This window comes from Uranotaenia lowii, chromosome 3 (assembly GCF_029784155.1).
Source record: "Uranotaenia lowii strain MFRU-FL chromosome 3, ASM2978415v1, whole genome shotgun sequence".
NCBI classification, from domain to species: domain Eukaryota; kingdom Metazoa; phylum Arthropoda; class Insecta; order Diptera; family Culicidae; genus Uranotaenia; species Uranotaenia lowii.
This window is the reverse complement of record NC_073693.1, coordinates 80,436,711-80,462,116: the sequence shown is the minus strand read 5'-3', so window position 1 is coordinate 80,462,116 and position 25,406 is coordinate 80,436,711. Positions and strand designations below refer to the sequence as shown.

The 25,406-nt window shown below is 35.1% G+C and overlaps 1 protein-coding gene across 1 annotated transcript in view; it reads right to left on the bottom strand.

Moving 5' to 3' along the window:
* LOC129750510 (semaphorin-2A) overlaps window positions 1–25,406 on the bottom strand; it is a 402,306-nt gene that overhangs the window by 335,165 nt on the left and 41,735 nt on the right. The window contains exon 3 of the mRNA XM_055745474.1: window positions 21,150–21,311. Within this exon, the coding sequence (XP_055601449.1) occupies window positions 21,150–21,243 (94 nt within the window). The 5' untranslated portion in view covers window positions 21,244–21,311. The remainder of the gene's footprint in view (window positions 1–21,149; window positions 21,312–25,406) is intronic.

The following is a 25,406-nucleotide window of genomic DNA, read 5'->3' as shown; positions in this document are numbered from 1 at the left end:
GTTAAACACTCAAGTTTTAAATAGCTCTCTGAATATAGGATCGTTTGAAGGATAACATGGTTTTCTACGTCTTTGATCTCGTTGAGGAAAAAAAACTGGTATTCATCAGAATATCAAGTTACAAAACATACAACAAATTTCACACCTTCCCAATCCAAACAGCTTAGCAGAAGACACTTTCTAACCCATTATGTAAACGGTCTAATGGTCTAATGCAAGCGAAACCCCAACTTTGGTTTATTTTTTTCCCTTCTTGTTGTATTTTTTGTTGCCCATCCTTTCCGCATTGGGTTCAACATCGTCCAACTTAGTAGTTTTTATCCCCTTTTATCCTTTTGCAGCATACCCAATGATGCCAGTCAGCCAACCAGTCAGCTAGCATATTGGTCTGCTGTTGTCTTTCAGCTCGAAAACTGCTTCTGACCGCCCCCATCCTTGGCCAGCCGATCGCCCCCGCCCAACCCACGCCTACACCTATGGCCCCAACAATTTGCTTGTAATTCGATCCCCTTTTTTATGCTTGCTGCAAACTTACTCCTCCGGTAGCCTGGTCTTGTTATGGTGTGTTGCCTGGCCAGCAAACGATTCGACATTACCTGAGATGGTCATCCGTGGGCCAAATCACCCTAGAAGGGTTTGTTAGAAGTTTTCTCTTAGAAGATGGAAGTCCATCAATAATATTGAATATGTTATGCTTTAAAATAAAAAAAATCTGAAAATCTTCACCCACAAATCAGACTCTACTCCTATAATGAACTTCCTTGGAGGTGGAATTATCGGTAAAAGGTTCTATGCCGAACTGGAACTAACAAGCTTTCTTATAACTGGCATTGTCCTCCCAGCGTAACTGCATTGTCTGAAAGAAATCAAATAAAACATATACCATATCCTATCACAAGCAAGGTTGCCAAAATCACAGAAAAATCTGTAATTCACAGAATTTTGAACAAAATTCCATCACAGAATCTGTATAACAGAACACAGAAATTTGAAATTTTCATAGATTTCACAGAATTTTTGAGTTTTGAATGGTTTTCCATATTTAGTTTTTTTCGAAAAGAATGATAGGATTAGTAAAGATAATTAATTTCTCCAAACTGAAATGTTAAAAATTACAAATTTATCATGAATTTAAAATTAAATCAAAGGACATAGCATCACAGAAAACCATCCCAGAATTTTTGGGTAAAATCACAGTAAGTCAGAATTTTTTTCTTCTTAAAAACACAGAATTTTTTTTCGGCAACCTTGATCACAAGACAAAGAAGGATGGCAACAATCAACCACTAAGGATATTATCGAATGATGTAGTGGTATGTGTGACGAGCTGTGTGTGTGTGTTTGTAAAACGGCTGGCAATGTTAAAAAGATTCCAGTTCCCATTCCAAACCTATTCTCATCCCTTTCCCATCAAAGACAAAGAAGGATAAAAAAACACCAGCCAAATGGCAGACAGCCAATGCAAAGCGTTTTTGAGTAATCGACGTGTGACAGAAAGGCTATGCCAATTATCTTTCGGTTGCTTACCGACTCAGATAGTGCACTGAGTAAGATATTGGACCGGCAAGCTGAGATAAAATGTTGCAGTGAGTTCGATTCTCACAATATTTTTTGAGATGAATTATCCAATAGGATGAAAATCTCTTAAAATGTTTTTATAGTTTCTCTTGAATATAGTGGTCATACATCGTTTTGCCGGGGAGCTTGAGTATTTATGCCATTTTCGGCACAGAGATCTGCCAAACAGGCATTGGATTTTGGCAACCAATTCTATGGGTGCAGCATCTTTTCAGAAAGTGGGGTCACGTGATTGCGATTTTTGTTGGGGAATGGAAAGCTAAGGCCTATCAGTTAGCATGCCATGAGCGTTTATTCAAAAATTTCACCTTCAATTACAGTTGACTCCCTGTTCTAACTACTACTGTGATTCTTGGAAATTTGGTTATTTAGAACAGGGGTGAGCAACATTTTGACCCAACGGGCCTATTCGAGTTCCAAATTTTGTCAGCGGGCCGCATTTTGAATATCACTAAAGATAATCAAGACTTGGTAAGAACATAAATAAGACCATTTATTTTTATAACTATCTGGCTAAAAAATTAATTAAAAAGTAGAATCAAAAGAATGCATTTCACATCATTTAACAAATTTACAGGCAATATCAGCCGAAATTTATCAGGTAGATCACTATATGGAAGTGGAAGTTGCTAAATCTAAGGCATTTTCGGATAGAAAGGAGTCAACTTAAATTCGCTGTATTTTTAATTATTCATATAAAAAACGTGAACACCCCTCATTTTGTAGGTGTGTGTGTGTGTGTGTGTGTGTGTGTGTGTGTGTGTGTGTGTGTGTGTGTGTGTGTGTGTGTGTGTGTGTGTGTGTGTGTGTGTGTGTGTGTGTGTGTGTGTGTGTGTGTGTGTGTGTGTGTGTGTGTGTGTGTGTGTGTGTGTGTGTGTGTGTGTGTGTGTGTGTGTGTGTGTGTGTGTGTGTGTGTGTGTGTGTGTGTGTGTGTGTGTGTGTGTGTGTGTGTGTGTGTGTGTGTGTGTGTGTGTGTGTGTGTGTGTGTGTGTGTGTGTGTGTGTGTGTGTGTGTGTGTGTGTGTGTGTGTGTGTGTGTGTGTGTGTGTGTGTGTGTGTGTGTGTGTGTGTGTGTGTGTGTGTGTGTGTGTGTGTGTGTGTGTGTGTGTGTGTGTGTGTGTGTGTGTGTGTGTGTGTGCGTGTGTGTGTGTGTGTGTGTGTGTGTGTGTGTGTGTGTGTGTGTGTGTGTGTGTGTGTGTGTGTGTGTGTGTGTGTGTGTGTGTGTGTGTGTGTGTGTGTGTGTGTGTGTGTGTGTGTGTGTGTGTGTGTGTGTGTGTGTGTGTGTGTGTGTGTGTGTGTGTGTGTGTGTGTGTGTGTGTGTGTGTGTGTGTGTGTGTGTGTGTGTGTGTGTGTGTGTGTGTGTGTGTGTGTGTGTGTGTGTGTGTGTGTGTGTGTGTGTGTGTGTGTGTGTGTGTGTGTGTGTGTGTGTGTGTGTGTGTGTGTGTGTGTGTGTGTGTGTGTGTGTGTGTGTGTGTGTGTGTGTGTGTGTGTGTGTGTGTGTGTGTGTGTGTGTGTGTGTGTGTGTGTGTGTGTGTGTGTGTGTGTGTGTGTGTGTGTGTGTGTTTCAGTTTTCAAAATGGCGTCCTAGCAAGAGGAGCTACGAATCACAATTCTATGCTTGCGTCGTGAATATCCCAATTTCCAAACAAAAATCATATAATGTGGCGAAATCTAACGTCACCTAAGTAACAGAAAATGTTCGGGGAACGTATTTTGATAACCGGGAAGATAACCGGGAAGCTGGAATCGGGGGGAAATCGTTATCCGGGAGCTGTAGTGACGAACAGAGGAGCTGCTGGCACTTTCGAGTGATACTCCAATCTCTCCGTTCGAGATGTCGTCAATTAGTTGGGAATATCGTCTACAACCGTCCATGACGCTTAAAAACGATCCGTACTATCATTTTATAAGAAAGTAGTGACTGCATTACGCAATGAAAAGCAATATTTCACGGCAAAAACAACATCTTGAAGCGGTATACGACATTGTTGACAAATTTAGATTGCGTGATAATGGACGACAAAACTCACGCCAAGGCATACTTCAGACAGCTTCCGGAACAAAAGTTTTATACAGCAATCTTCAATCTCTAATCTTAACTGAGTAGTTTTTACGTCTTTTACACATATTGAACTTCAAAAAAAGTTATTTTAATTTTTTTTACACACAATCAATCGATTTATATCTTATTTTGTATTACCACTTTAGATCCGAACACCTTTTATAAACCTCTCACCCCCATCGATGCTCATTAGGAGCAAGATCGATGAAATGTTTTAAGTTTTTCGGAAGATTGCTTTTTAGGAGGGTCGTCCATACAACATAAATAATTTTTAAGCGATATTAACGTAGATATCACGAATGAGATGAGATAAAAATTTGAACGTGGATGTATTAAACTTTGTAACATGGTAGTTGGTAAAAGGGGTAGTCCAAATAATCTGTTCATTGTTATTGCGATAGTAACGTTATTATGCATAGGATTGTCACACGAGGTTTTTAAGGGACGAGCTATAGATTTCAAGTAACGATATTTTGTGTAAGGGGTCGGAAAAAAGATATATAAGGAATTGATATTTTTTCCGGCCTTACCTCTCGCGACAACTGGCACCTTACCAATCTCACCAATACTATTAAACCATGTCACATGGCAACAAGAGCTGTCATTCTGAACTGAGAATACCGTTTCAAGTAGGATCTGTTGGGCCGTTTAGTGCTTGAAATCAATGGACGGGACCATTCAAATATTACGTAACGCGTTTCGGGGGGGCGGGTGTATAGCCGTTTGTTACGGTTTGTGATTTTTTAATCGAAAATCTGATAAAAATGTGTTACGTAGGGTTGTGGGGGGGTCGAAAATGATCGAAAATTGCGTTACGTAATATTTGAACGGCCCCCGGAAGGAGTGCTTGATGAATGCCACACTGAAAATAATGCTCACTTAAAATGTAAGTGAGGATTAAAGTGAATTTTGGCCATTTTCCAATTCATGTGAACTTTAAGTGACCGTTAAGTGAATTTCAAGTAAATGTCATGTGAGCGGCGAAATGAATTTTAAGTAAGCATCGTAGTGAATTTTAAATGTAGTTTTTACAAACATGGATAATGATAGCATTTAACCGAGTAAAAAACCAAGTGACCTTAGCCCTATTTTTTCTCAAATTGCTTCTGGCAACAATTGCGGCACTTAACCAATCTCACCATCACAATTAAAGCATGGCAGATTCCAACAAGAGCTGTCATTCTGAACTGGGAATAGGGTTTCAAGTAGAAACGGATCGGCCATTTTATGTTTGAAATGAATAGAAGGAATGCTAGATGAATGCTTATAATTTTCACTTAAAATGTTAGTGAGGCTCAAAGTCAATTTTGGTCATTTGTCAACTTGAATTTCAAGTTAAATTCAGTGAATTTTAAGTAAGCAGCAAAGTCAATTTTAAATGTATGCTCAGGTCGTATATATCTTATAGTTAAGAGAATTTTCAGGTGAAATTTCAGCATTTCAATTATCAATGAACTTTGTGATTCAAACCAATTTAGTATTGAAATAAAAAATTAAAAAATACAGTTTTTTTTTCAATCAATTTATTGGGTTCAAATAAATATTAAAATTTGAAAAAAAATGAGTCACTGAAAGGAACGAATTCATTTAATTTTTACTGGATTGAGTTGTCGCATACGGTCAACGGTCAGAAATCTTGGCCTAACTATTTTCGATTATCGGAACGATGTTTTGTAATTGATTTTTATAGCCGAATTATTTTTATTATTTAAGAGGAGAAATCACCGTGAATTTGTTTTATGAAATGAATTTGCGGCTTTATCGGTGAGGGTTAAAGAGTTGAAATGAAAGACGGATAGAAGATCAGAAGAAAATTCTAAGGTGGTGAAAAGAGCGAAGAGCATTTGAAATAGAAGCTTGACCACATACTAAATTCTTTGTCCCACACCAATTAACTGTATTGAAGAAGTAGTACCCAATAGAGAAGGCACTACGTTTTTCGATACAGTTAATTATGGATGGTTCGACCGCCATGTGAGTGTGCACATGTGCCGAACGGACAAAAAATTTTTAGCATGTGGTTGCTCTGTTAAGTCTTCTATTGTGCGATATCGTTCCATCGATGGCTAGGTAGATTTCTTATTTTCGTTTTGTGCGGATGTTCCAACTGGATTGAGTTGTCGCATACGGTCAACGGTCAGAAATCTTGGCCTAACTATTTTCGATTATCGGAACGATGTTTTGTAATTGATTTTTATAGCCGAATTATTTTTATTATTTAAGAGGAGAAATCACCGTGAATTTGTTTTATGAAATGAATTTGCGGCTTTATCGGTGAGGGTTAAAGAGTTGAAATGAAAGACGGATAGAAGATCAGAAGAAAATTCTAAGGTGGTGAAAAGAGCGAAGAGCATTTGAAATAGAAGCTTGACCACATACTAAATTCTTTGTCCCACACCAATTAACTGTATTGAAGAAGTAGTACCCAATAGAGAAGGCACTACGTTTTTCGATACAGTTAATTATGGATGGTTCGACCGCCATGTGAGTGTGCACATGTGCCGAACGGACAAAAAATTTAGCATGTGGTTGCTCTGTTAAGTCTTCTATTGTGCGATATCGTTCCATCGATGGCTAGGTAGATTTCTTATTTTCGTTTTGTGCGGATGTTCCAACTGGATTGAGTTGTCGCATACGGTCAACGGTCAGAAATCTTGGCCTAACTATTTTCGATTATCGGAACGATGTTTTGTAATTGATTTTTATAGCCGAATTATTTTTATTATTTAAGAGGAGAAATCACCGTGAATTTGTTTTATGAAATGAATTTGCGGCTTTATCGGTGAGGGTTAAAGAGTTGAAATGAAAGACGGATAGAAGATCAGAAGAAAATTCTAAGGTGGTGAAAAGAGCGAAGAGCATTTGAAATAGAAGCTTGACCACATACTAAATTCTTTGTCCCACACCAATTAACTGTATTGAAGAAGTAGTACCCAATAGAGAAGGCACTACGTTTTTCGATACAGTTAATTATGGATGGTTCGACCGCCATGTGAGTGTGCACATGTGCCGAACGGACAAAAAATTTAGCATGTGGTTGCTCTGTTAAGTCTTCTATTGTGCGATATCGTTCCATCGATGGCTAGGTAGATTTCTTATTTTCGTTTTGTGCGGATGTTCCAACTGGATTGAGTTGTCGCATACGGTCAACGGTCAGAAATCTTGGCCTAACTATTTTCGATTATCGGAACGATGTTTTGTAATTGATTTTTATAGCCGAATTATTTTTATTATTTAAGAGGAGAAATCACCGTGAATTTGTTTTATGAAATGAATTTGCGGCTTTATCGGTGAGGGTTAAAGAGTTGAAATGAAAGACGGATAGAAGATCAGAAGAAAATTCTAAGGTGGTGAAAAGAGCGAAGAGCATTTGAAATAGAAGCTTGACCACATACTAAATTCTTTGTCCCACACCAATTAACTGTATTGAAGAAGTAGTACCCAATAGAGAAGGCACTACGTTTTTCGATACAGTTAATTATGGATGGTTCGACCGCCATGTGAGTGTGCACATGTGCCGAACGGACAAAAAATTTAGCATGTGGTTGCTCTGTTAAGTCTTCTATTGTGCGATATCGTTCCATCGATGGCTAGGTAGATTTCTTATTTTCGTTTTGTGCGGATGTTCCAACTGGATTGAGTTGTCGCATACGGTCAACGGTCAGAAATCTTGGCCTAACTATTTTCGATTATCGGAACGATGTTTTGTAATTGATTTTTATAGCCGAATTATTTTTATTATTTAAGAGGAGAAATCACCGTGAATTTGTTTTATGAAATGAATTTGCGGCTTTATCGGTGAGGGTTAAAGAGTTGAAATGAAAGACGGATAGAAGATCAGAAGAAAATTCTAAGGTGGTGAAAAGAGCGAAGAGCATTTGAAATAGAAGCTTGACCACATACTAAATTCTTTGTCCCACACCAATTAACTGTATTGAAGAAGTAGTACCCAATAGAGAAGGCACTACGTTTTTCGATACAGTTAATTATGGATGGTTCGACCGCCATGTGAGTGTGCACATGTGCCGAACGGACAAAAAATTTAGCATGTGGTTGCTCTGTTAAGTCTTCTATTGTGCGATATCGTTCCATCGATGGCTAGGTAGATTTCTTATTTTCGTTTTGTGCGGATGTTCCAACTGGATTGAGTTGTCGCATACGGTCAACGGTCAGAAATCTTGGCCTAACTATTTTCGATTATCGGAACGATGTTTTGTAATTGATTTTTATAGCCGAATTATTTTTATTATTTAAGAGGAGAAATCACCGTGAATTTGTTTTATGAAATGAATTTGCGGCTTTATCGGTGAGGGTTAAAGAGTTGAAATGAAAGACGGATAGAAGATCAGAAGAAAATTCTAAGGTGGTGAAAAGAGCGAAGAGCATTTGAAATAGAAGCTTGACCACATACTAAATTCTTTGTCCCACACCAATTAACTGTATTGAAGAAGTAGTACCCAATAGAGAAGGCACTACGTTTTTCGATACAGTTAATTATGGATGGTTCGACCGCCATGTGAGTGTGCACATGTGCCGAACGGACAAAAAATTTAGCATGTGGTTGCTCTGTTAAGTCTTCTATTGTGCGATATCGTTCCATCGATGGCTAGGTAGATTTCTTATTTTCGTTTTGTGCGGATGTTCCAACTGGATTGAGTTGTCGCATACGGTCAACGGTCAGAAATCTTGGCCTAACTATTTTCGATTATCGGAACGATGTTTTGTAATTGATTTTTATAGCCGAATTATTTTTATTATTTAAGAGGAGAAATCACCGTGAATTTGTTTTATGAAATGAATTTGCGGCTTTATCGGTGAGGGTTAAAGAGTTGAAATGAAAGACGGATAGAAGATCAGAAGAAAATTCTAAGGTGGTGAAAAGAGCGAAGAGCATTTGAAATAGAAGCTTGACCACATACTAAATTCTTTGTCCCACACCAATTAACTGTATTGAAGAAGTAGTACCCAATAGAGAAGGCACTACGTTTTTCGATACAGTTAATTATGGATGGTTCGACCGCCATGTGAGTGTGCACATGTGCCGAACGGACAAAAAATTTAGCATGTGGTTGCTCTGTTAAGTCTTCTATTGTGCGATATCGTTCCATCGATGGCTAGGTAGATTTCTTATTTTCGTTTTGTGCGGATGTTCCAACTGGATTGAGTTGTCGCATACGGTCAACGGTCAGAAATCTTGGCCTAACTATTTTCGATTATCGGAACGATGTTTTGTAATTGATTTTTATAGCCGAATTATTTTTATTATTTAAGAGGAGAAATCACCGTGAATTTGTTTTATGAAATGAATTTGCGGCTTTATCGGTGAGGGTTAAAGAGTTGAAATGAAAGACGGATAGAAGATCAGAAGAAAATTCTAAGGTGGTGAAAAGAGCGAAGAGCATTTGAAATAGAAGCTTGACCACATACTAAATTCTTTGTCCCACACCAATTAACTGTATTGAAGAAGTAGTACCCAATAGAGAAGGCACTACGTTTTTCGATACAGTTAATTATGGATGGTTCGACCGCCATGTGAGTGTGCACATGTGCCGAACGGACAAAAAATTTAGCATGTGGTTGCTCTGTTAAGTCTTCTATTGTGCGATATCGTTCCATCGATGGCTAGGTAGATTTCTTATTTTCGTTTTGTGCGGATGTTCCAACTGGATTGAGTTGTCGCATACGGTCAACGGTCAGAAATCTTGGCCTAACTATTTTCGATTATCGGAACGATGTTTTGTAATTGATTTTTATAGCCGAATTATTTTTATTATTTAAGAGGAGAAATCACCGTGAATTTGTTTTATGAAATGAATTTGCGGCTTTATCGGTGAGGGTTAAAGAGTTGAAATGAAAGACGGATAGAAGATCAGAAGAAAATTCTAAGGTGGTGAAAAGAGCGAAGAGCATTTGAAATAGAAGCTTGACCACATACTAAATTCTTTGTCCCACACCAATACGAACGATATCGCACAATAGAAGACTTAACAGAGCAACCACATGCTAAATTTTTTGTCCGTTCGGCACATGTGCACACTCACATGGCGGTCGAACCATCCATAATTAACTGTATCGAAAAACGTAGTGCCTTCTCTATTGGGTACTACTTCTTCAATACAGTTAATTGGTGTGGGACAAAGAATTTAGTATGTGGTCAAGCTTCTATTTCAAATGCTCTTCGCTCTTTTCACCACCTTAGAATTTTCTTCTGATCTTCTATCCGTCTTTCATTTCAACTCTTTAACCCTCACCGATAAAGCCGCAAATTCATTTCATAAAACAAATTCACGGTGATTTCTCCTCTTAAATAATAAAAATAATTCGGCTATAAAAATCAATTACAAAACATCGTTCCGATAATCGAAAATAGTTAGGCCAAGATTTCTGACCGTTGACCGTATGCGACAACTCAATCCAGTTGGAACATCCGCACAAAACGAAAATAAGAAATCTACCTAGCCATCGATGGAACGATATCGCACAATAGAAGACTTAACAGAGCAACCACATGCTAAATTTTTTGTCCGTTCGGCACATGTGCACACTCACATGGCGGTCGAACCATCCATAATTAACTGTATCGAAAAACGTAGTGCCTTCTCTATTGGGTACTACTTCTTCAATACAGTTAATTGGTGTGGGACAAAGAATTTAGTATGTGGTCAAGCTTCTATTTCAAATGCTCTTCGCTCTTTTCACCACCTTAGAATTTTCTTCTGATCTTCTATCCGTCTTTCATTTCAACTCTTTAACCCTCACCGATAAAGCCGCAAATTCATTTCATAAAACAAATTCACGGTGATTTCTCCTCTTAAATAATAAAAATAATTCGGCTATAAAAATCAATTACAAAACATCGTTCCGATAATCGAAAATAGTTAGGCCAAGATTTCTGACCGTTGACCGTATGCGACAACTCAATCCAGTTGGAACATCCGCACAAAACGAAAATAAGAAATCTACCTAGCCATCGATGGAACGATATCGCACAATAGAAGACTTAACAGAGCAACCACATGCTAAATTTTTTGTCCGTTCGGCACATGTGCACACTCACATGGCGGTCGAACCATCCATAATTAACTGTATCGAAAAACGTAGTGCCTTCTCTATTGGGTACTACTTCTTCAATACAGTTAATTGGTGTGGGACAAAGAATTTAGTATGTGGTCAAGCTTCTATTTCAAATGCTCTTCGCTCTTTTCACCACCTTAGAATTTTCTTCTGATCTTCTATCCGTCTTTCATTTCAACTCTTTAACCCTCACCGATAAAGCCGCAAATTCATTTCATAAAACAAATTCACGGTGATTTCTCCTCTTAAATAATAAAAATAATTCGGCTATAAAAATCAATTACAAAACATCGTTCCGATAATCGAAAATAGTTAGGCCAAGATTTCTGACCGTTGACCGTATGCGACAACTCAATCCAGTTGGAACATCCGCACAAAACGAAAATAAGAAATCTACCTAGCCATCGATGGAACGATATCGCACAATAGAAGACTTAACAGAGCAACCACATGCTAAATTTTTTGTCCGTTCGGCACATGTGCACACTCACATGGCGGTCGAACCATCCATAATTAACTGTATCGAAAAACGTAGTGCCTTCTCTATTGGGTACTACTTCTTCAATACAGTTAATTGGTGTGGGACAAAGAATTTAGTATGTGGTCAAGCTTCTATTTCAAATGCTCTTCGCTCTTTTCACCACCTTAGAATTTTCTTCTGATCTTCTATCCGTCTTTCATTTCAACTCTTTAACCCTCACCGATAAAGCCGCAAATTCATTTCATAAAACAAATTCACGGTGATTTCTCCTCTTAAATAATAAAAATAATTCGGCTATAAAAATCAATTACAAAACATCGTTCCGATAATCGAAAATAGTTAGGCCAAGATTTCTGACCGTTGACCGTATGCGACAACTCAATCCAGTTGGAACATCCGCACAAAACGAAAATAAGAAATCTACCTAGCCATCGATGGAACGATATCGCACAATAGAAGACTTAACAGAGCAACCACATGCTAAATTTTTTGTCCGTTCGGCACATGTGCACACTCACATGGCGGTCGAACCATCCATAATTAACTGTATCGAAAAACGTAGTGCCTTCTCTATTGGGTACTACTTCTTCAATACAGTTAATTGGTGTGGGACAAAGAATTTAGTATGTGGTCAAGCTTCTATTTCAAATGCTCTTCGCTCTTTTCACCACCTTAGAATTTTCTTCTGATCTTCTATCCGTCTTTCATTTCAACTCTTTAACCCTCACCGATAAAGCCGCAAATTCATTTCATAAAACAAATTCACGGTGATTTCTCCTCTTAAATAATAAAAATAATTCGGCTATAAAAATCAATTACAAAACATCGTTCCGATAATCGAAAATAGTTAGGCCAAGATTTCTGACCGTTGACCGTATGCGACAACTCAATCCAGTTGGAACATCCGCACAAAACGAAAATAATTTAATTTTTACTTTTAAGTGAACCTTCAATTGTTTTTTAAAGTTTTATTTTGGGTTCAGTGTAGCATAGAAAACGCAAAAATATGGTTTTACACGCATAAAAAACTCTACAGATTGTTTTCAAAATTCATATGGTTGGTTTTTCTTTATCACAGATTTATATTAGATCCCAATTTTTTTCTTAATTAACATCGAGAACTTCGAAAAAAACTAGCATTGATGTGAAGTTGATTTAGCTGTAGAGGATTTCTCAACAGCTTATTGCTACAATAACTCAATAGCTGGTATATTTGGCTCTTTTTGCCTATTCTACATTAAACAATCTGATAATTAGTTGAATCACTGATTCTCTACTAGAACTTTGAACTAGAACATTTGAATATAATTTTGTTTAGTCAACATTTATTTCTAAGGTGTACGAGTAAGATGTTAATTTGAATCAGAAATTTAAAAAAAATCATAGAGAGAGGTATTTGTTGTACATCCAGTTGGACATCGATTCCCGGGGGACCGATCCGGAAGGTGCAAGAAAAAACAGCAAAATGAAACCTCAATTTAATCGTAAGATTTCTATATTTTTCAAACATTGACATCATAGTCCTAATTTTGACTTTTTTTTTCTGGGGCCATGGCAGACTTTCTCCAGTAAGCCTCGAACTTGTTTTCCGACCATGACATATAAAAAACTTATTTTGTTTTCGCCAATCCAAACGGTAACTGGTGAAATGAAAAGTGTTTAAAATTATAAACAAATAAAAAATTGGATACCAACGATCTAAGGATGCACTCGAAACATTGTTATGCGTGATATTCTAATAAAGGTTAACTGATTTCTTTAATTTTATTTGTATGTGGATTAACACACAATATTTGTTGATTTCGTCAAACAGTTTATCAAATTTAAAAAAAATAGAGAAGGAGGAACTTGAAATCTGAAAATTTAAACAAGAAGCAAATTGATCATGCAAGTTCAAATAACAATTCAAACGAATTAAATATAGGTAAATACCCAGATTATGAAAATTTAAATCAAGAAAGAGTTTTCAGAGTTCTTAATTTTTTTATAAATCAATATTCGAATTTCATTTTTAAATTTTTATCTTTAGATAATATTTTAGTTCAATAATGATTTATGAATCAAAATAATATGTCCTTTTTGTCAACTTTATAGGTTGAATACTCGCCTTTCCAGCTAGATAAAAATTCATGGGCTTTTTGTGCTGTCCTCTCTTGTACTGAATGTATGAATTGTGTGGCCTAACAATTCAACAAATTGTTCCGTCCTTCGAACGCTTGCTGACCAAAACATAGCTATGTTTATTTTCCTAAAAACTATATTCTCCTCAAATTTGACGGAAAAAAATATCACGAAAACCGATTTCTTCTGAAATAGCTTCCTCGTAATTCGAATTCAAAATCTCAATTGAATTATATAAGAAACTTAAAAAAAAAACATATTTTCAAACGCAGAAGGTATTGAAACCACTCAATTGATGACTTTTTTAAAAGATTCGGTAGTTTTGATTTCCTAAAATTTGCCAGTTTTCACAAATATTTCAGGATTTCAGGAACAGTTTGTATTCACAGGCGCGTTAAAGAACTGCTGTCGTCATCATTTTGTTAGTTCCATATGTGAAGTCCAGTGGGCGTTGCATATCAAAAAGCTTTGCTGCAAATCGTCAATGGGACCTAGACAATTTTGGGTGCCGTGGATGAAACATAAGTCAATGAAAAATGCGTTTTATCACGTTTTATTTCAAACTAAGAATCAAAATTATTTTTTGTTTTTTTTTTAAATTATCATTTGAAAGCTCAAATAAGAAATAACAAAAGATTTTACCTGATTCCTTTGATTATTGAATCTGAATCTAAAGTTTTCTATTTTCGGAAAGAACAGTAGTTATGGTTAAATCAACTATCCTATTGGATTTTATCTATTGCTATACTAGCCATAATCCATTTCTTGGCTACGGGTGATTTTCTATTTGGTCTGATCGAATTTTCAGGTCAGAACCAAACAACCATATTTATGTTTCTGTAGGCGCGTAATTTAGCTGATAGATCTGTATTTATTTATAGAAATCAACGATTGAGGAAGAAGAAATAGAATGCTAGGATTCCAAGCATTCTTTCAAGCATTCATTTTGTAAAACGGATAGTTTCCCAATGCTTGGAATCCCCTTCTTGTAAGAAATTTCGCCAGAGGGTGATTCTGTTGTGCATGTCCTGGCTGAAGTATTGTCAATGCAGTTGAAATCCGAAATTTTCGCGTTGTTGATTGGCAACCTTGCCAACCACCGACGATGAAAAATAAATCTAACTCCTCGACAATCGGCAACCCTTTCTATTGTTTTGATCCGGCGGAATATATTTGATAAATGTCTGGTCAACTTGAAAATTCGTCAGTAATGTCGCCGTCGCTAATGTTGACAAAAACTCCGATTTGGATATTCAGCGACAATAAACTTATGGAGCATGCTGAGAGTTACCAACATTGATTGTAATATTTTTGAAATAAACGTCATTATGTAGGGCTAGGTGGGGTAATTATGAACAAAATTTCTTCATTTGGCACACTTACAGCCACCATCTGTCAATTTCTCATCACAAACTTTTAAAAGCTACCATCAATGAATGTTTCCGTGCTCGTAATCATTCTGTAGAACAATTTTTGTTTTTTGGTCGCAACCTCTAACCTTGGGACGTCTGTTCATAAGTACCCCGTCTTTTCATATTTACCCCACTCTATAGGGGGTAATTATGAACACGGATTACGAACTTGGTATAAAATTTTTGAAAAGTAATAGTAGTTATACGTTATATTTATCCATAGTAAGCAGTGTATGGTGATTTTTTACTTAAAAAATTATGTTCATAATTACCTCAAACTCTGTTCATAATTACCCCGAGCTATGTTCATATTTACCCCGAGACTTGTCCAATATGAGTTATACGGTGTCAGAAAATCTCAATTCAACACCAAATAATGAAAATAATTAGCAGTAACAAGAAAATGGGTTGTTTTATGAAAACTCAATCCAATTCATGTAAAAAACTTGCAAAATAAACAAATGTATTCAAAATTAAGATGTAAAACAATAGAAAATTAGCTATTTAGTATTCTTTTTAATTAATATTTTTCTATCTTTTGTTTCAAGAGTTTAATTTCTTTATTACATCTTTAACGTTTTGGTTGGTTTCTTTTTTCCGTTTCTTTACATTACATTTACATTTGATTTGATAGGACCTCTCCATACGTGTGAAATTTTAGACGAGTTAGGCTACTCGATAGTTTTTACATCCGTTTAAAATGTCCTGCGCAACAAACATCAAATCTTCACCAAAATGTCGTGGGATAGGCTTTTCACGTACGTGCGAGGTATCATGAAATTGAAACCTATACATATACAGGAAATTCGAAAATATTTTAAAAGGGTTGTTTCACAAAAACACTCCTTAAAATCTTCTTGGATAAGTTAACCATACATTTTTACAATTCTTGTCAGTTCTATATGACACAAAGTTTTAAAACACATTTACACTTATAAATTTTTTTATCACTTGTCTGAAAGTTCACATAAGTAGTTCTATTCCTTCAAAAAAAAAATTGAAGTACTACCGAAGTTTTCCTCAACACACAGAAAGAGAAAATCTTCAACCAAAAGATGTTCATTTTGCACCAAATTAACCCTTCGTTTCATAAAGTAACAAATTTGCAACAATTAATGTATGGAAAAAGTGAAAAATCCTAATTTATTTTAATTTTTTTCTTGATGTACTCATCATTTCCAACTGTTTGAAATGATTTTTGATGAAAAATAAAAAATCATGAAATGAAGGGTTAAAAAAAAATTCAAACAAATTAACATTGAAAAAAGTATCTATCAGGTATCAGAAATGGAGTAGACTTAAATAATTATTGAAAAAAGTATCTAAGTAAAAAATTAGACTGCAAGAAAAAAAATTTTGGATCCAGATTTAACTCATAAACAATTATTAGTTGCTGTAATTCTAATGTTCTGAATAGCAGCACGTTGTCCAAACATACAGGAAAATTGATCTTTGCTTTGTGGACTTATTCACCAATTGAGTTTATCAATGTTTTTCATATATTTTACTGTTGACCACAAAGATTTAAGTTTCATAATAATGTTAAATTTCACACAGTTATGAATAAAAGCTCGATCAGCAAACCTTTTGTAAACAAAGGGGAATTTAATTGTTAGTCAAATTAAACATTTCTTTAAGTCTGGTATATAACCTAATTGTTTATCAACTACCCAAAAACCTGGTTTTGGAAGCACGTAAAACCTGTATTCGGTATAAGAGAACTATTCCTGGGAAACAGGTTTTCGGTTTTGGTATTACCGGTGAAACTTTTGACTGCTTTTTTTATCAACGATAATCAGTTTTTATTTAAGTTATTTAAACAAAATTAAGATTTGTTTAAATTTGGTTACAGATTAAGCTTTTTCAAAATTTCTGTTTTATTCACTTTTTTCCTCTTTTGAAATTTTATTTTCAGTTTAAAAAAAATGGGGTTCAAAAGTTTTTTTCAAAGACTGTTAAGAACTGGCATAGGTTTTTTTTCCTTAAGCCGAATCTCATTTTTGGAAAAAATAAATCAATTTCTCAAAATTTCAAAACTTAACACATTGCAGACCTAATTTAATTACAAAATTTATTGAGTTTGGTCCAGTGGATTCTGGGACATATGTAAATGCCGAGTGTTGATGTTTCCCGGCTAATATTTCTTCACGGTCGTTAATGTGTTAAGAAGAAAGGGGGGGGGGGGGGGTGGTTTTTTAAGAAATTTCTTACAAGGGGATGAGGGGGAAAAGGGTCTGGAAATGCTTGGGTAATTAGTGAATGGCCCCCTAAGTTGATGAATAAATCATTTGACCATTAAAAAGCATTAGAAATATCAAGAAATAAGAAGATGTGTTCATAATTACCCCATAGGACGGAAACTATGGGGTAAATATGAACACTCATCTGTGACTCAGTGCGAATAATTTTTTTCATAATTTCTTCAAAATCCAGACAGAGCATCATAAACTGCATGTAAAACAGTTGATAACAATATTCTAGCAGGATTTCCTATGATCTGATATTCAAAACATTGAACATTGTCGAAAACGTTTTCCGTTTCACGGGGTAATGGTTTTTTAAAACATCTGAAATGATATCATTAGGATTTGAAAACAGATCGGAAACGGCTTATAGCTATCAATCGGATGTTAAACTACCACTTTTGGAACTTTTTGTGTTCATTCATCCCCCACAGCAGCGCGTATGGCACTTGTTCGGAATTACCCCGTGTTCATAATTACCCCACTTGACCCTATTGGATTCAAAAGAAAATCGGCACACGGGAATTTCAAGAGATGGGCAATCGATATCAGGTATTAAATTTTGTGTAAAAGGTTTGCAAAAAAGATCATCCATATTGACGGTTTTTTTTTTGAGACATTGTCGTTATTATGTATTGGATTGGACTTACAATCGGCACACAGGAGTGTTTGGGGACGGGCAATCGATTTAAAGTCAAAAATTTTGAGTTAAGGATTAGCAAAAGGGATCTTCCATATTAACTGTCCAGTGTTTTTTTTTTACTATATTGACGATATTAAGCCCATACAAAAAAGTTATACAAATGGACAGGAAATGAGGTCATCCCTATTAACTTTTTAAAGTTTTCGCAACAGTTGTATTACCTACTATGCATCGGATATTGGCGAAAATTCATACACGGAAATTTTATAGGACGTAGTGAAGCATCCCATGATCATGGTGAAAATGCATCCCAATTGCCATTTAAACACAACATCCTCCTTTTAAAACATAAAGGCAAAACGCAGTTCGTACGGCATCAGATTGTATTTAATATACATATAAATGGGTTGGCTTGTCTGAATGGACTCGGAAACGACTAAACAGACTGACTTAAAAATTGACCTGGTTTTTGGGACCGAAATTGTCCATAAGAAGTTTCAAGCCTTTCTTCCTCCTAGAGAGAGAGAGGCCACTAAACAAAGTAATGGAAAATTGAGTGTAACCCGAGAAATTCGTGAGAAAGTTTGAATAAATATAATATGTACATTAGAAAGAGTCGACTTGGGGTCTTTTTTTAATATTTCAAACCTTGGGGTCTAAAAAGCTTCCACGATTTTTTTTGTAAATTTTTTAGTAAAGTTTATATGAGTTAATTTGAACTTTTAGATTTGTATGGAGAAGTTGAATATTTTGTACAAAAAAATCAACAGAATTTTTTTCTGTGGATCCGATCAATTAATTTATTAATTTTTTGAGGAATTGTTCCGATCAACAACTTTGCCAAGACCTCAACTTCGTATCTTATTTGGCAAAGAAGTTAACAGCTGTTATTGGGGTATGTCTTTTTTATTGAAAAATAATAAATTCAATTAAAAATTACTGCTGGTGCCTGGTGAACTATTGCATAAAAGGTAACCATGTCTGAAAAGATACAAAGATATGGTCTTTGACAAAGTTGGGCAGTATAAAGAATCCTATGAAGAATTTACTAAGAAACATGATGTTCGTCTTTCAGTACAAAATATTTACATTTCCCATACAAACCTAGAAGTTCAAATTTACTCATAGAAACTTAACTTAAAAATTTTGCGAAAAAAAACTTAGATATTTTGAGACAAAACGAAGCTTTCTAGACCCCAGGGTTTAAGAATTTCAAAAATGACTCTAAATCGACTCAGTCTGATGTACATACGAGGAAACTGTGGAAATCACATTGATTATCATTAATTCAATGGTGAAAATGTGCTTATGTAAATTCTATTTATTGTGCAGAAAAAACTGAAATAAACTCAAAAAGTTTTATAGTATGTTTAATTTTCCCATTTGTTTGAACTCCAAATTTTATCGAAAATCTTCCTCCTCAAGGTGTTCTTAAAATTAAAACAAAAATTATACCGACAAAAAATAAAAACCTGAGTTATTTTTCGACTTTCATTATTCTTTAAAACAATTACACCAAGGCAGCAGTGCGAAAGGTAAATATCTTACACCAGGCGGCAACGAGGTGCTAGAAGCCACAAGTTTTGTTTGTTGTCATAATCTTTCCGGAGAAACAAAAGATAGACCGGGCAGTGCCAATCTCTTCTGCCCACACATTGGGAAATGAATGGACGTAGTCGGTTAATGGAAGATCGGTACTGGAAAACTTACCCAGATACCATTCAGAGTAGAAAAAAATAAATCTTGATATCCATTGATTGAGAACAATTAGTGCTTCGGAATTTACTCCTGTTAGCTGATGCGAATAGCAGCGATTTGAAAACAAAAAATGCAGTCCAGATTAATCCTGCTGAAGTACAGGAAGTCTAAAAAGCATCAATCGTTAACCTGATATGTGCCAAAACGGGGAATAATGTACGCGAAAGGATCTTTTCCTGCACATGAGCCAAGCAGCGAAGAGGACCGAAAAATATTCACAGCTTTTTTTTCGTTCTGACAGCTTCTTTGCACGGAGCAGCATTCATCCAAGCCGAAAGTCCACTTTGCAAATTCCAGAGAAGCTGGCCTCGCATCGCCCGGTTACTCTTAGGGGGTATCTTCCGAGAAATTTCAGCTTCATTACACCTGAAGCTGGATTTTCCTGTTTGGTCGGTTCAAAAGGGTGGCAAAATTTGCTGGGAGTTTCGGACTGGTTCAGTTTTTTTTAAAGATAATTTACAAATGATCATTGAAACTTTTGATGTGTGTTGAAAGTTTTTATTATTTCACATGAAATTTATCCTATGGGACATCTTTTAAAAAAACAGGACTGATTCATATTGAATCGTTCCAATGTTTGAACTGGTGCGGCTGTTTTCGGGTTAATCTAACCACAAAAAATGTGTCGTAGTCTTGCATACGCTTTGTTTCCATCATTATCGCCAAGTGTTGCCCTGATGGAGCGAAACGGTCATACGATATCCTGCCAAATTGGAAAAAATGTTCCGAGCAAGGTACCAAACATGGAACAAAACAGAACAGCAAAATACCTGGAAAAAATACAACACCTTTTACCCTGTCCTCAATCGAGGTGTCACTTCAGTAGTATATCTTTACTTTGATCTGAAACTTTTCGAGGGATAAAAAAATTCAATGGTATCTACGTATATCATCTACGTTAAAATTATTTTAAATTTGAATAAAGAAGATTTGAGCAACTGTTAACTTATTTCCAGCATCAACTACTCGCTAAAATTTAGTTATTGTTCAAATTTCTTCAAGTCAAATAAAATTTTGGCATAGTCATTATTGAATTATCTCGTAACAAGGAACTAAAATGGAAATTGTCTTTTTCATCTCATCATTCATAATTTCCTTCTTCTCAAAACAATGACACCACTAATTGCACACAATTTTGCAATTCGTCACTAAGAATGAGAAGAACACGATAGAACTGAGAAAACTTTCAACGGGCTCTTTTCAGCTCGAAAATTATAACACCAAACCGGCTGCTAACTCCAAGATAGGTAAAAGCCGCCCTACCGGCTCTCGGAAAAGGAAGCGAACAAAAAATGTGTCTGTGAAAAGGCACAGCCTTGAATGTCAAATTAAAAATAAAATTAATCTCACTTGTCGAAGCGATTCGTGTCGTTTTTTTCTTTCTTTTAGCAGGAAAATCACTTTTCACTCTGACATTTCCATTTCATCCTTGTCATAAAAGCGTCGTGCAAAGATGCCTGAATATTTTTTCAGTATGTTAATGTTTGTGTTTTTTTCTCTCCCAATTTAGTGAAAAGGCTCAATTTTAAATATTTTATTTCATTCTTGTAATTTTTTACTGTAGTTTTTTTCAACAATGAAAATATAAACAAAATATGAAAATTTCGATGAAATTTACCATATCTATATGCAAATTTTACTTTACGACAATTTTTGGAAGCACTGAAAATTTTATCAAATTTGTCAAACTGATTATTTTTAAGTAAATATTCATAATATTGTTCAAATGAACATTTAAATTTAGGTTTAATATGACAAAAAAACCAAGTCAATCATACCTGGTGGAAGTTCCTCTGTAACAGCGTCGGGGGTTGCTGCTAGTAATCCAACTAAACTCATCAGCAGGAAAAGGTTCATAGTAATGGATGCCATCGTCACTAGAGTCACTTCACTTTCGATCACTTACTCGTAAATTTTTCACCTTTACAGGCGTTTCGAATCTGGAATTGAGAAAAAGTAATAATAGTAAGAGTTATAAGAGAAATAGTTCGATAAATATTTCTTAAAATACATGAAAACAAATCAGCAATAACTTTAAATGGACTTAAAAAAGACCAAATGGTTATCTTTTAATATTATCAAATTGCCTTAGGAAGAACCGACTCATGGAGGAAGGGGGGGGTTTGGTGACTGATTTTTACCAATGTGCGAATGCATAAAAATAACACAAATTATGTTTATTAGGATATATTGACAGTTCTACACGAACACCACCTTAGCAGGAGGCCTCAGCCCTAACCTCAAACTGGGCGAACAGAATCGATTTTTGAGAAGGGCGCACAATAAACACAATTTTCCAGTACTAATATCGACAAATTCGCCCTGTCGAAAAGCGAGACACAGATGTTCGTGTTTTGATTTTTTTTTTGGGTGTTCAGGGTTGCCAAGTGCATTTATTTTTGGAAAATGATTATATGTTTTTAATTACATTGTAATTGAAAAACATTTTCATGAGTACTCAGAATTTGCAACTTTCCCGTAGAATTTTTTTCGAATTTTAAACTAAACGCATCATTCATCTGAACGAAATAACAACTTACTGTATCGCACACTCAAACGATGTAGCGAATTATGTTGGTATGTTTAAAATAATCAGAGCATGTAAGCAGTTATTTTCAAAGTCAACATAGACGGGACTTTCATTAATTTACTTGTTTGTTACTGATTTTGTATTCGTTTAGAAGTTAAAAACAACTCTTTTTTAATCTACCAAGTAGTACATAAAAATGTTTTGAATTCAGCATGAAAATTCATTAGCAAAAGATGAATTATCTTCATCCATTTATGAACGCCGCGTAGTGAAATCAAACGTTTAGCTGTTGATAGTCAAAAAATTTAATCAATTCAGAAATATTCAAATTAGTTTAAAACAAGTAAATACTGATTTTAGTAACGCACTTAGCATCACTGGTGAGTCCGCCAGCAAATCAAAATTTGAGGCCAATTTTTCGCCAATACTATCGTCCGTATATACCCTTATAGCTATACGATTATTAATTTTCAAGTACTTTTACATTAAAAGGTTTCATATCAAATCTCAACTTAAGGAAATGGGTCCTAAAGCTGAAAGGTAAGCTAAATTCGCTTTCATCGATGGTTAAAATCATTTAATTTGTTTGGTAGATCAAACTTTTTTGATTAGAGCATTAAATTAGTTTTTTTTAAAGGAGAGCATTCCATTTGAAGAAACTTATTCTATACTCAATCAAACAAGCCCGATCTTCCACATTCTTTTGCAAATTCAAAGATATTAACCTTTAAAAATCAAATTTTCAAAAAAAAAAATAAGAGATAGCAATTATTCGGATCAAACTTATGCAAACTTGAACCAAATTAATGATTTCAGTATAAAATTTGGCTATAAAAAAACTGCAATATTAACACATTGCGGTCCAAATACTAGAAATTTTGTTTTTTCGCTTGCCGCTAGTATGCTCCATTAAAACGCATAATACAAATTTAATGAATCGAATAGTTTAACCTTATTCTACACAAATTAACACAACACTTCCCGTTACTAAAATATATCAAATTTGCTGAATTTGGTCCTTTGGTTTCTGAAACATAAAATGCCGAATTTTGTTGTTTGGCGGCTTCACCGAGAAAGTATAAAATTTTGTGCAGATTTTTAAGGTGAAGGCTAGGTACATATTTCAGCAAATATTGGTTTTAATGAATAATTCCATAATGAAAATCCCGTGGAAGATTTTTTAAAATAAAATTTGGGTTTTTGGCATAAAACAAAACTTTAAAAAAAATCTCAAATTATACTTTTTATTTGCGATTTTCAGCTGAATTGTGTATACAAACTAGTCTTGGATGAAAATTTTAAATCTGGAAAATGAATTGTATGAAGTGATTTAAAGTTCATGATCTTTTGAATTCCTCAACATTGTAAAATTTATTTACAAGCTAAATTTTTTTACTAAATATTGAATCTGCATTCTGAATCTGAATTCTGAACCTGAATTATGCAAAATTGAGCTTTGAATCTGTAGCCGAATTTCCATACAATTTTTGAAATACAATTTCTGAATCTTAATTCAGGATCAGAATTTTATGAACCTAGTTCAAGAGCCCTCATCCATGAATCTATTATTCAAAATCTTTAGTTTAGGTTTAATTTAAATTTAATGTATAAATTATTCATTTTTAATCTCTGTTGTGAATCTAAATTAAAATATGAATCTATATATATAAAAAGTAATTTCCGTTTGTTTGTTCGTTTGTATGTTTGTCTTCAATAGGCTCAGCTGCCTTAAGAGCTAGAGAGCTGAAATTTGGCATGGGTGCTCATTAGGACCAGGAATGATGAAAAATGTTTTTAGATTTTCGGATGACCCCTTTTGAAGAGGGTCGTCCATACAACAACGGTTTTATTCCCACGAACCAAAAGTCATGGCACCCATTTTCTGAACCGACTTTCGTTTCCGTTCATTTCGTTGGCGGGATTATTTTCACCATCACCAAGGGCAGGCTATTAGAAACGACCATCCAGAGCTCACATGTACTGGATAGGAAATCGAAGCTTGCTAAGCATTAAAAATTTGAAAGTGAAAATTTTGGCGGGTGTTTTTTGTACCTTCTACTGTTCAAAGCACATGCTACCGGTACGAGATATTTGGATACAATTAAAAGCCTACATTTTGATTGAAAAATACAACTAGCCTGTTAGAAATATATTGACTAGAATAGTAGTGGCTTTCAAAGTGCTCTTTACCGCCGCTGGGGGGCTTTGAGGGTCAACCATTTTTTTATATTTTTGGAATTCCTCATACAGAAAGATTTTTTTTTAGATTTAGAGTTATAAGTTCAAGGCTGCGATTTTAACGCTTCAATTGGAATTTTGATGGGGGATTAGATAAATTGATAAGATAATAAAACTTGAGGTTTTGAGTTTTATACAATTCAATTTCACTGACCAATTTCTAGCTATTGAGTTACCATTGATGACCAATGTGGCCGATTCTACCATCTATGAATGGGATGTGTGTGCCCATAAAAATAAACAGAACTCAAAGGAAACCTTTTTCATAATATAAAAATGGTGTTTTCGATAACTTCAAAAAACTATTAGTAGAACTTCCAACATTTAAGGTAAACTAATAATAAAACAGTGCGAAATTAAAAAGCGAAAAAAATACACACATGCAATTGAAAACATGCAAAGTGAGTTTCCAACATGCTCAACAAATTCATCCATATTGAAAAGTGGAATAATATTCAAAAGATATTTTCATTAGATAACGGATGGAAAAGATAAAACAGCAGTTTAATCTTTTGAAGATAAAAATATTAGGCCAAATCAATTCAAGCTTCCTAAGAAATTATGTTTGTAAAAAATTGAGGTATCAAATTTAAAAAAAGGGCTGGCTAAAGGGGTCGTCTATATTAAGTTTTCAATATCTTAGTCATCTTGCCGTTTTTATACATCGGATTGGGTTGAAAATTGGCACATGGAGTTATTTGGGACAAACAATTGAATTCACTTATCCAAATTAAAGTCAGGGATCGGCCTAAGGGGTCGTCCATATTAACTATTCACTGTTTTTGCGATATTGTCTTTATTATACATCGGATGAAATATATATGAAAATTGGTACACGAGAGTTTTGAGGTACAATAAATCGATTTCAGGTATTGAATTCAGCGTAAGGGACCGGCAATGGGGTCGTCCATATTAACCTTACAATATTTTTGAAATATCGTCGTTATTATACATCGGATTGGGATGAAAATTTGCACACGGTAGTTTTCAGAGACGGACAATCGACTTCAGATATCAAAGATTGGCACGAGCAATCAATTCCTGATTTCAAATGAAGTAGCAGACGACAGAAGAGGTGTTCGTCAAATATTTTTGCAATTATAACTTTACAATTAATTCGGAAATGCATCTGGAAAATATTTGGCTATCGACTTTCAGACAAACTGTTTATGACATATTCCAAGTTGAAAGCGAAAAGGAGTTCGTATGGGATCAGCTAGTTTCATATAATGAATAAGAATCTGAGTAATTAATTTCCCATTTCGAA